Source organism: Arachis stenosperma, chromosome 1, assembly GCF_014773155.1.
Source record: "Arachis stenosperma cultivar V10309 chromosome 1, arast.V10309.gnm1.PFL2, whole genome shotgun sequence".
Classification (NCBI taxonomy): domain Eukaryota; kingdom Viridiplantae; phylum Streptophyta; class Magnoliopsida; order Fabales; family Fabaceae; genus Arachis; species Arachis stenosperma.
The window spans coordinates 6,607,969-6,619,113 of NC_080377.1; the positions used below are offsets into that span (position 1 = coordinate 6,607,969).

General features: G+C 33.0%; 2 protein-coding genes across 8 annotated transcripts; both read left to right on the forward strand.

The window, feature by feature from the left end:
* LOC130958173 (jacalin-related lectin 3-like) lies at positions 1–4,507 on the forward strand. The gene is made up of 7 exons (XM_057885168.1): positions 1–153; positions 286–498; positions 1,167–1,682; positions 2,357–2,584; positions 3,005–3,397; positions 3,641–3,862; positions 4,001–4,507. The coding sequence occupies exons 1-7, from the start codon at positions 151–153 to the stop codon at positions 4,301–4,303; spliced, it is 1,878 nt and encodes a 625-aa protein (XP_057741151.1). The 5' UTR covers positions 1–150; the 3' UTR covers positions 4,304–4,507.
* A 2,400-nt stretch (positions 4,508–6,907) lies between these two features.
* On the forward strand, positions 6,908–10,637 carry LOC130958440 (uncharacterized). 7 transcript variants are annotated; one of them, XM_057885226.1, is made up of 4 exons: positions 6,908–7,169; positions 7,597–7,722; positions 8,694–9,515; positions 10,403–10,637. In XM_057885226.1, exons 3-4 carry the CDS (start codon positions 8,779–8,781, stop codon positions 10,407–10,409), a joined length of 744 nt encoding a protein of 247 aa, XP_057741209.1. In that variant the 5' UTR covers positions 6,908–7,169; positions 7,597–7,722; positions 8,694–8,778; the 3' UTR covers positions 10,410–10,637. The 7 variants fall into 7 exon arrangements, with proteins under 7 accessions (XP_057741209.1, XP_057741231.1, XP_057741202.1 ...); XM_057885248.1 differs by having other exon boundaries at positions 7,597–7,659; XM_057885219.1 differs by having other exon boundaries at positions 6,908–7,156.
* The last annotated feature ends 508 nt before the right edge of the window (positions 10,638–11,145 follow it).

The following is an 11,145-nucleotide window of genomic DNA, read 5'->3' on the forward strand; positions in this document are numbered from 1 at the left end:
CTTTTTGCTAACATATATTCCTCACAACCCTTCTCCTTCAATTCAACCCAACTTAACACTCATCAATTTCCACTCCTTGCAACCATAGTCACAAACTCAAATATCTATCCAAATTTCTAATAATTTTCTTCCCAAAATCACAATAGTATCATGGTAGTGCATGTTGAACTCACGTAACTAATATTACTTAATTAATTATGAATTGAAAAATTTTGATTTTATTTTATGTTTCTAAAATTTTAAGTTTCTAACAAAGTTTGATTGCATGGTTGTTTTTGAGTGCAGAGTTTGGAGGAGTATGGAAAGAAGCCGGTGTCGGTTGGGCCGTGGGGAGGCAACGGCGGATACCGGTGGGACGACGGCGTGTATTCATCGGTGAGGCAGTTTGTGATTGTTCATGGTGAAGGAATTGACTCCATTCAGGTTGAATATGACCATAATGGAAATTCTATTTGGTCAGGGAAGCATGGTGGAAGTGGTGGCCATATAACTGACAAGGTAAATAATCTTTCCTTGCCTTTATAATTAACTATCTAGGGTTTATGTTGCTAGTTTTTACTAATTCATAATTTTTTTTTTTTTTTTTGCTTAGGATGTTCTTTAATCCTTGACTATATTGTGAATTTTCATTTTGGTATTTTGTAACGGTTTAATTAGGTCTAAACAATTTTAAAAGAGTTTAATTTGAGTCTATCAGTCTTCTAAAATAATGTTTCAGAATATTTAAACTGAATTACCATAAATTTTCAAAAATTAAAACCATCTTTTTTATATAATACATGTTCTTGTATCAAAATAAAATTTGCAAAAAAATCATAAAATTAGTTTTTAAAAGATATCCGAACTGACTTTTTAATTTTTTTTAAGAGTTAATACTAAAATTTATCAAAAATATTATTTGTACATTAAAAATCAAACACAAACTAAATTAATTATTTTATATTTGTATATAAAATACATGTATTATTTAATTTATTTTTAATGTGTAATTTGTATTTCAATATATATTCTACATGGATAATTCATTTGGCGACTAATTAGTATATATCTAGCATGATTGAAAATTTACGAGATATATTTGTAAGGATCAAATACTTATTTAAGTCTAAAATTTTGTACCACATATGAAGTATTAACTAGGTATATTTATGATGGTATTATTGTAGGTGAAGCTTGATTATCCAGATGAATATCTAACATCAATTGAGGGATACTATGGAAGCTTAAGCCAATGGGGTGCTTGCTATGTTAGGTCCTTGAGTTTTGAGAGTAACAAAAGAACTTATGGACCCTTTGGTTCTGAAAAAGGAATACATTTTTCATTGCCAGTTTCTGGGGCAAAGGTAGTTGGATTCCATGGTAGATGTGCTTGGCACTTAGATGCCATTGGTGTGTACCTAAACTCCTTCCAACCAAACCCATCAAAGGCTTTGTCTCTTTCAAAAAGTTACTTAGTTAACACTACTACTACTGAAGCTTCTGGTGGCTACTCTGTTATACAAGGAAGTGTTGGTCAAGGATTTGATATTGTTCTTGCTTTGAGACAAAAAGATGAACTTGGTAATAAGCCTATGGGGAAGATTTCTAGTTTCAATGAGTCTAAAGTTGTTGAAGAACCTTCCTTGGGGAAGATTTCTAGCTTCAACAAGGAGTCAAACAATATTGAAGAACCTAAAGAAAAGGTAAGGGTAAGAAAGTACATTGGAAATAATGTCTTGGAAGCACTGAGTCAAATTTTGTGGATCATGTAATAAAGGTAACTTAAAGGCCAGATTTAAATAAGAAGGGTAAAGTTTTTTTTTTTTTCCTAACTTTTATAATTTTTTTTAAGAAATTTTTAATGTTTAATTTAATTTTGTCTTTTAACGTTTTCGATTTGAGTAAAAAATTATCTTTGAACGTTTTCAATTTTATTTTTAACGTTTTAGATGAAGTTAATCTCCAGAGATAATTTTGACTCAAATAAAAAATGTTAGGGACAAAATTAAATGAAACTAAACATTAGAAGTATTTTTTTAAAAAAAATCATAAACATTATAAGAGATTTACAATATATTTTACCCTAAAAATAATAAGAGATTTACATCTATCCTAATTTATATCTATACTTCTAAAATTATGTGTAATAAATATCTTAAGATAAAAAATAAAATTAGAGCAAAGAGATAAAAGACAAAAAAATGATATAATATTTTTAGATAAATTTTATCTAAAATAAAAATATTTTTATCTATTTTTGTGTTAACATAATCACAGTGTAGAATCTCAGATTACTACTATCATAGCACTGTATTCATGAATGGTTTCTTACTCTTTGAACTTTGAACCTAATAATAAAAATGTTTCATGACTTTAGGTAGGTCAAGTGGAGAAGACACCTTCAATGGTTGAAGGTATAGTAACATATGGCCCTTGGGGTGGTAGTAGTGGATACTTATTTGATGATGGACCCTACAATGGAATTAGGCAAATCAACTTGTCCAGGAATATTGGAATTGTATGGATTAGAGTTTTGTATGATTTGGATGGGGAAAGAGTCTGGGGTCATAAACATGGTGGAGCAGGAGGATACAAAAATGATAAGGTAAACTAACTATGAGTTTTGCAATGAATGTTTTACATTTCACTAAACCTTTAATTTAGTTTTCAAAATATGATAATATTGATAAATTAATTCTCAAAAAATCCATAAACAAAGTTATAAAATTTCGAAATATATTTTATTTAAAAAATAAACTTTCATTAATTTAAACATAATTAATTCAGTTAATTCTAATAATAAAATATATAAACTAATTTTATATCTATCAAATATTAAGGTAGTTTGACAAAATTATGAACTGAATTATTTATTGATAATTTTGTCAAACTAACTCAATTTTTTATAGATATCGTATTTGTTTATTATTATTATTTATTATTTTTTTTTACCAAAGATAGAGAGACTCGAACCACATAACTAATAAGATTGATTGAATTCGAAATGTTGTGCAATATTTTGCAGATATTCTTTGATTTTCCATATGAAGTCCTAACACATATATCTGGGTACTATGGATCTGTGATGTACATGGGACCTGTGGTAATAAAATCACTAACCTTTCACACAAATAAAAGGTTGTATGGACCATTTGGAGAAGAACATGGGACTTATTTCACAACAAAGCTTATTAAAGAAGGGAAAGTGGTTGGAATCCATGGTAGAAATGGTTTGTTTCTTGATGCTCTTGGTGTGCATGTCATGGAAGGGAAAGTAATGGCACCAGTGAAGGCACCCCCTTCTCCTTCTTCCATGGCAATGATCCCAAGAGAACCAACCATTCCTGAAATAATGGAAAGTCCTCAATTGCCCTTGCCAGCTAGATTGTCACATTCTAAATCAGCACCTGTTGAAGAGGTATGTATAATGCAAGGCCAGTAGAATTACAAGTTTAAATGTTTAATTTAATTAGAGTTGAATCAGATGATAAATTCATATATTTATGTATAAAATATATAATTATTTTTTTTTAAATTTGACTGATTGCTGACAATTGATTTTTACTCTGCATCGGACTAAGCTATAGCTTGTTTCCGATTAACTCATATAAAGCGGTTGGTTTGGTCCGATTCTTAGAACCATGATATATTATTTTGACAGATCCCTTATGGTGTGATAAAAGAACCAGCACCATGTGGGCCAGGTCCATGGGGTGGGGATGGAGGAAGACCTTGGGATGATGGGGTGTTTTCTGGAATTAAGCAAATTTATTTGACAAAAGCACCAGAAGGCATTTGCTCAATTCAAATTGAGTATGATCGAAACAAGCAATCTGTTTGGTCTGTTAGGCATGGTGGTAATGGAGGCAATATCATGCATCGGGTATGCATTTTTATTTTTATTTTTATTATTACTCTGTTTTTAGTCATGAATGCTATTGCTAGCACTAAAAAGTATTCGATTATTGTAGAATATTCATCGTCCTACTCTCATATATGGCTATTATATATGATTATATAGGTAAAATTGGAGTATCCACATGAAGTATTAACTTGCATATCTGGCTATTATGGTCCAATTACTGCTGATGAACAAGCAGTAATAATAAAGTCACTAACATTATACACAAGTAGAGGAAAGTTTGGTCCATTTGGTGAGGAAGTAGGCAAGTTTTTCACTTCAACAACAACTGAGGGTAAGGTCGTAGGTTTCCATGGCAAGAGTAGCATCTACTTGGATGCAATTGGAGTTCATATGCAACACTGGCTTGGAAGTCACAAACCTTCAAAATCATCATCAATATTCAAGTTATTTGATTTGTGAACAACTCATAAGTATTAAGGATCAAATATTTTAGTTAATTACCTACATGATTACTTGTTATACTATGAATAACTAACACTTTGGTTACACTACATGTTGGGACCAAATGTAAGGCTTCTTTGTTATACTATAGAGAAGAATGATGATAATTCATTATACATAATTAAAAGGTTTAGTTTAAATAAGATGCATATTTTGTTTTCTTATTCCAATATCCTAGCCATTTATTATGTATACCTTTTTAAGAGTGAAAACAAAAATAAGTTTTTTTTTAGTCTTTGTAAAATTCAAAGACTAAAAATCAAGCATTTTAAATTTTCTAAATGTATCTAATTAAGAATTTTTATATTAACAAAAGTAATTTTGTTTCATGTTCATTGTGTGAATAGACATTTAAGAAAATGTAATCAATGACCATGTAAATTATTTTATATGGATAGTACATCAAAATTCAACAAAAAATTAACCACCACTAAATTAATTATTATATATATTGTTTCACATAATTTGTATTTTGTAATGAGTATTTCATATTTTCATATATATAGGTGTGTGTTAAAACATTGAATATAAGAAAATGTAACATTTTATTTAAGAATTAAATAGCTTATGATTTAAAACTTTGTCATCATATTTGGATTTTTTAGTAATTTTATACTCAAGAAATTATTTTTTATTAAGACAAAGATGAAACACTACATAATTTTTGTTGGTATGAATAAATGTGTAATTTAATGGTGTCTAGAAGAATGGAAGTGAGATTATGTCACCCCTTTATTATATCATATTTTTTTGGATTCATTGTCAATGTTTCACATTATTTTTTTTGGAAGTGAGATTATGTCATCATACATCATACGTAATTGAAGTAAATCATGGTCCTCATTACTTTGATATTTTCATCGTATTTTCTCGTTTCGATTTTATATCCCCTAAACAATAATAAATTTAAGAGGAATGCTAAGAGCCAGCACTTTTATTAAATTCTGGCCAAAACTTAACTATCAAAAGAAAATTGAATTATTTTACACCATTAAATACAATTTTACATTATTAAAAATATTATTGATGGCTAAAAATCACAAAATCTATTACTTAAAATGCGTTTGGATAACATACTTTTTAGATTGGGTATGGCTTCGACTATTCCTCAAGTCCGCCAAATAGTTAACCATAAACATGTTTTAGTTAATGGTCGTATAGTAGATATACCAAGTTATCGTTGCAAATCTCAAGATATTATTACAGCGAAAGATGAATAAAAATCGAAAGCTCTGATTCAAAATTCTCTTAATTCAGCCCCGGAATTGCCAAACCATTTAACCCTTCATCCATTCCAATATAAAGGATTAAGAATTAGTTGCTCCTAAACTTTTTCTAAATTCAATTCTTAGAATTAAAATTTTCCATTAAGATGATAAAAACATGGTGGTTTTTTTTATTTATTTTGTTTTGTAAACTCTATTCTTTTTGGTAAAAAAAAAATATTTTTACCTAAAAGTATTTCCTAAAATATAGACTTGCCAAAAAAAAAAAAAAACTCTTCTCGCTCAAACTATGTATCATTTTTCTAAACAACATACTAGAGATCCAAATCCACAAAAATGACAATAACATGGTCTGGGTTCCTGGGTTGGGTGCTGGGTCTCTCCTTGTAGCCCATCATGGGCATTGTCCAAAAACAAAAGTCTGGGTTCTAATTACGGAGTCCACCACATAGAATTCCATCGAGTTATAAATATTTGGCCGGCAGCTGAAGATTAGCTCAGATGGTGAATCATGTGCTTCTTAATATGCTGCATCCGAGTTCGAATCTTAGTGTATGCACCATATTGAAAAGAAATCTTTAGGCTTAGTTTGGTAAAGTTTTTACTTTTCAAAAGTAGCTTGTAAAAGTTAACTTTTAAAAGATGGCTTTTTAAAAATTGTATCATTTATGATTGGTAAATCAAATCAAAAATAGCTTTTAATAAATATAAGCAATATCAATTGTGTTTGGTAAAATAACTTTTAAAATTTAAAAATACTATAATAGACATAAATACAAGCATTAAATTTGAAAATTAGTTAACATATGAGGTTATATTAGACTTTTAAATTTTGAAAAGCACAAGCCAACTTTAAAAAGCTCTATCATAGGTGCTTTCAAAAGTACCCCGATCTTTTAAAAGCTGCAAGCACAAGCACATGATCTTTTTTATTTACCAAACACAAAATGAGGAGCTTGAACTTTTAAAAAGCACAAACACCTCTTCAAAAAGCTTTACCAAACCAAGCCTTAGTATTGTGTAGGTGAGTGTGTAGTGATATTTAGGATTGGGTTGTCCAATCCATTCGACCAAATAAATAAATAAATATTTGGCTGTAGCTGAATGAAATCAGTTCTAGAAAAATGGGTCTGTTATTGTTATAAAAACTGGACCAAATTGGCTGGTTGAACCGACTCGACCGGGAACCGACACTGTAAACGATTCGGTCCATCACTAAAAGCAGCTCATGATAAAACTGGAGAGAAACCGCTGGACCGGCCGGTTTGCCTAATGCTACGTCGTTTTGAGAGGAAAAAAAGAAAAAGAAGAAAGAAGATGAACGCGTTGCCTCTCATTCGTTCCTTTCTTACTTCGTTCATTCCTTCACCCAGAGAAAACAAAAAGGGAAAACCTAGCTAGCCTCCACCGCCGCCGAACTGAGTGACCCACTGCCGCCATCCGTGGCCATTCGAGGAGTCTCTCTTCGTACTGTTGGCGTTATCCAAGTTGAACCCCCTGATCGCTGTCTTCTTCCTCGCTCGGCGCCCATCCTCCATCGGATTCGTCCTGTCGCCGTCGCCGTCGTCTCGTCGCCCTTTCGAAAGTCAGTGGCTTTGGTGTGCACTTGTTCTTCGTTTTCGTTTTACTCCCTGACTCTCTGTTCTGAAATTAACAAATCATTGAATGATTAGAGGGTTTTGTGTTTTTGTTCAAATCATTGATTTGCTCTGGCTTTGGTGTGCTGCTGTGGGTTCTGGGTTCTGGTGTGCTGTTGTGTGTTTTGTGGCTCTGCTGTGTTTTTGTTGAAATCATTGAATGATTATTTGTTAAAATTTTTTAGTCAGTTGTTAATGTGCTTTGAACTGGCCAGTTGCTGGGCATTGGGTACCCATTTCGCATTATGTTGCCATGTCACATGCTTGTAATTACTTTATATTCAGTTAGGTCTCATGATATCGAGCAAGGTTTGAAATTTTGTACATTTTCAATGCATATCTGTAAATGTATTATTAGTAGTCATTCGTGATTCCTCTGTGCTTGCAGCCTCTTAGCATCTTATGCCAGTCGTTTCGGACAGAGACAAATTCACGACTGGATTTTCTCATGGTGATGGTCAAGGCCATGCAAATTTATTCAAAGTAGTTAAGCATTACTTGCCTGGTCCAGTCAGTATGTTCTCTGGTTCCCTAGAGTAAACATTTTGTGAATTCATGAATATTATAATATTTCTTGGAGACAAATCCATAGGGGGAGTATTGCATAATCTCATGTTAACAACAACAACAACAACAACAACAACAAAGCCTTGTCCCAGTAGGTGGGGTCGGCTAAATCTCATGTTAACAACAGAGACAAAAAGTTCACCTCACTACACTATATAATCATGCATCCAGGCTCATATATATTTCCAGTTAGTTTGTAGTTCATCTCTATATGTTGCTTGAGGTATTCTAAAATAGATCAAAAGGCACTTTTATGTCATGTCTTACCTATTTGTCAAGTATATTAGTATATTTCTTAATATTAATGTATTTATGCGATGAATTCCTATTATTTGTAATATTAAGGAGATGGATTCACCATTAATACGTACAAGGTTTGTTCAATTTGTTTGATCTTTTTTTATTCTTTGCATTAGGAAAGAGACGAAAGTGATATTGTTGTCTGAATGACAGTGCTGTCATGAGACAAAAATGGGTTGAGTTAGCTAACCCCAAAACCACATTTTGATCTACATGGTTGATTATTTATCTCTAGTCAATGAATTTATAGAAATCACTGCAAGAAATTTAAGCCACTAAGAGTTGTAAAGAGGGGTATTCCATGTAGTGTTTTAAATTTAGACAATATTTTAAGATTTATATTAGATTATAATTATATTTTAGGAAGTTTATTTATAATTTATTTATTATTTTATTCTAAAACTTTTTTTCGGTTGAACCACGAGTAGACCGGTTGGACCAACGAACCAATGATTAAAGCGGTTTGATGACCGGTCCGGTTCTCAGAACCTTTCTGTTGTATATGACACTCTTGGGTTTTTCAGAATTCCCAATTACACCCGCGGACACACAACATATTCCAAATTAAATTTACAACAAAGTATTGCAAATTTATTATCAATATCGTATCTCTCGCAGGAAAAATCGAAAGAGGCCTATCATCAAGCTCATAGTTCATCAATAATCTCCAACCTCAGTAAGCTGAATCGTTAAGCCACCGAAAATGGGAGGCCATGGTGGCCTCAACATTCTCCCGCAGAAGCGGTGGAACGTCTACAACTACGAGAACAGGGAAAAGGTCCGCCGCGACGAGGAGCAAGCCGCCAGAGACGAGCAGATCAAGCGCGACGAGGTCAGAAAGCGTGATGCCGAGTTCCGCCTCGAGCGCCTCCGCACCGCCAAGGGTTTGGCTCCTCTCGTTAAGGCCAAGGCAGAGGAAGAGAAGGAGGAGGAAGGAGAAGAAGAACCGGAATTGAATAATTCGGGTAACAACGGACACATTAACTTGTTCGAGGGGATTAAGATTTTCGATCCTGTACGAGGAACCGAGAAGAGGAAGGAGTTGTTGGGGGAAAGGGAAGGGTGGAAGAAGGAGAAGAGGATGAAGAAAGAAGAAGGGAAGTCCTCGGGGGTGGCGGTGGGTCCCGAGGATGACAAGTATAGGTTAGGGTATGGGGTAGCAGGCAAGGGTGTGAAGATGCCTTGGTATCTTGAGAAGCGGAATGGCGATGATGAGAAGGGTGGTGGGGATGATAGTGATGGAAAAGTGAAGAATGAGAACAACAAGAAGAAGAAGAATGGGAGGAAGACTTTGGAGGAGTTGAGGGAAGAGAGGTTGAAGAGGGAGAAGCGCGAGAAGGAGCGCGAGAGGGTGTTGATCGGGGAGAAGGGCCGCAGCAGCAGCAGCCATAGTGAGCGCCGCAGTGATAGAGATGTGTATGGGAACAAGAAGTTTAACAGGTGATCACATATTGACCATGTTTTTAATGTTATGCATTTGGTAATTTTGTTTGAAGCTCTTTTAAATGATAAATGCTCTTGGTATATCTACTACGACATGCTTAGAAATTCAATGCTGTGTAAAAAGTTGTTGATTCAGTAATCTTGTAACAGAAAAGAATAATGTAACGAATCAAAAATCAAAATTGGCTTGGTTTTCTTTCATCAAGTAATTTCTTAATTCTAAATGTCGAAATACAGTTAGGATCATATATTTCTAAAATAAAGTTACAAAATTAGTAGAGATATGTGCCCCCCATTCAAATTTTGTATCTGACCTGCAACTGTTTTCTTGCTTGATCGTGCACAAGGTTGACTTCTGGGGTCTCATTATTGTAAAACATAATATGAATATGAATATGACATTGTCTATTTGAGTTTTTCAGGAAGTAATTCAGAATATGCCTGAGATCCTCAGTCCATCTTATTAACCTGGTTTTTTTTTTTTTCCATCTTTGTTGCTGTTTCACTGGCCACTATTTGAATGGTGTCATTTTTTCCTAATATTGATTTATTGAATTGCTCCACATTTAAATATGATACTTAACATTATAATTCATAATTTTAATTATTTTTTAACTTACCCTTTGGACTTTTCCTTTCCAAAGTATATAGTCAGATATAATTGTAAAGGAATGTTGAGTGAATGTTATGTTTGCGAAAATGGACTACTGGCCGTGTTTCTTTCTTTACATTTACATATAACAGTAGATTATGTTTGATACTGACCCCAGATGATGACAGGCCAAAAAGTGCACATCATACCTGATGTTACGAGATAACGATTTTATTGGTTATTCTGTTTCATTATTTTGTTTAATGAAAACCTATATTCTATTGTTTTACAGGCGATAATTTCAGTAAGTGACACAGATTTCCTTATTGATGCGTCCTCCATGTCTTGTTGCACGGATCTCTGGATTTGCTCTGCCGGATATGGCCTTTGGGATTTTGTTCTTTTTGTTCTAGGGTAATTCATTGCAAATTCACAAATCACATGCAGTTTCTTGCAACCCACATCAAAGCTCCCACTTTGCTAAATAGACCCGGTAAAATCACCTGTCAGAGCTTGTGCTATTAATTAGACTCGAGTCCAGTGGACTCAAATTGCTTGTCTGTAAGGGGAAAAAGAAAGCAGAATCACGTTATATTTTTTGGTTTGGAGTTTCTAAAGCTTTTAGATGAAGCTTAGTTTCCGATTATTGCCCTGTGTAGAAAGGATCTTCAAATTGCTTGAGCTTATGTGAAAAAGTGGGAAATAACATTTTGTTATCATTATTTTTAGTTTAAGTTTGTTAAGTTTGTACCCGAGTTTTGATCATTAACTTGTATATTTAGAAACGACTGTCAAAAAAAAGAAAAAACCTTGTATATGAAGAAATGCCGATGATTAAAATAATGCAGTTGTGTTTGAAAAGAACCTGCGACTTTATACTACTAGAGAAATACTTGTATACTGGGAATTTCGAAAACTATACTAGACAATTAGACATGCATTTTGGATGAATATTTGTTTATTCGTAGAGCATGCTCTCTTCTATACGTTTTTTGATGAGCTTTACAAACATATAAATTTGTCTTCAATGGAACG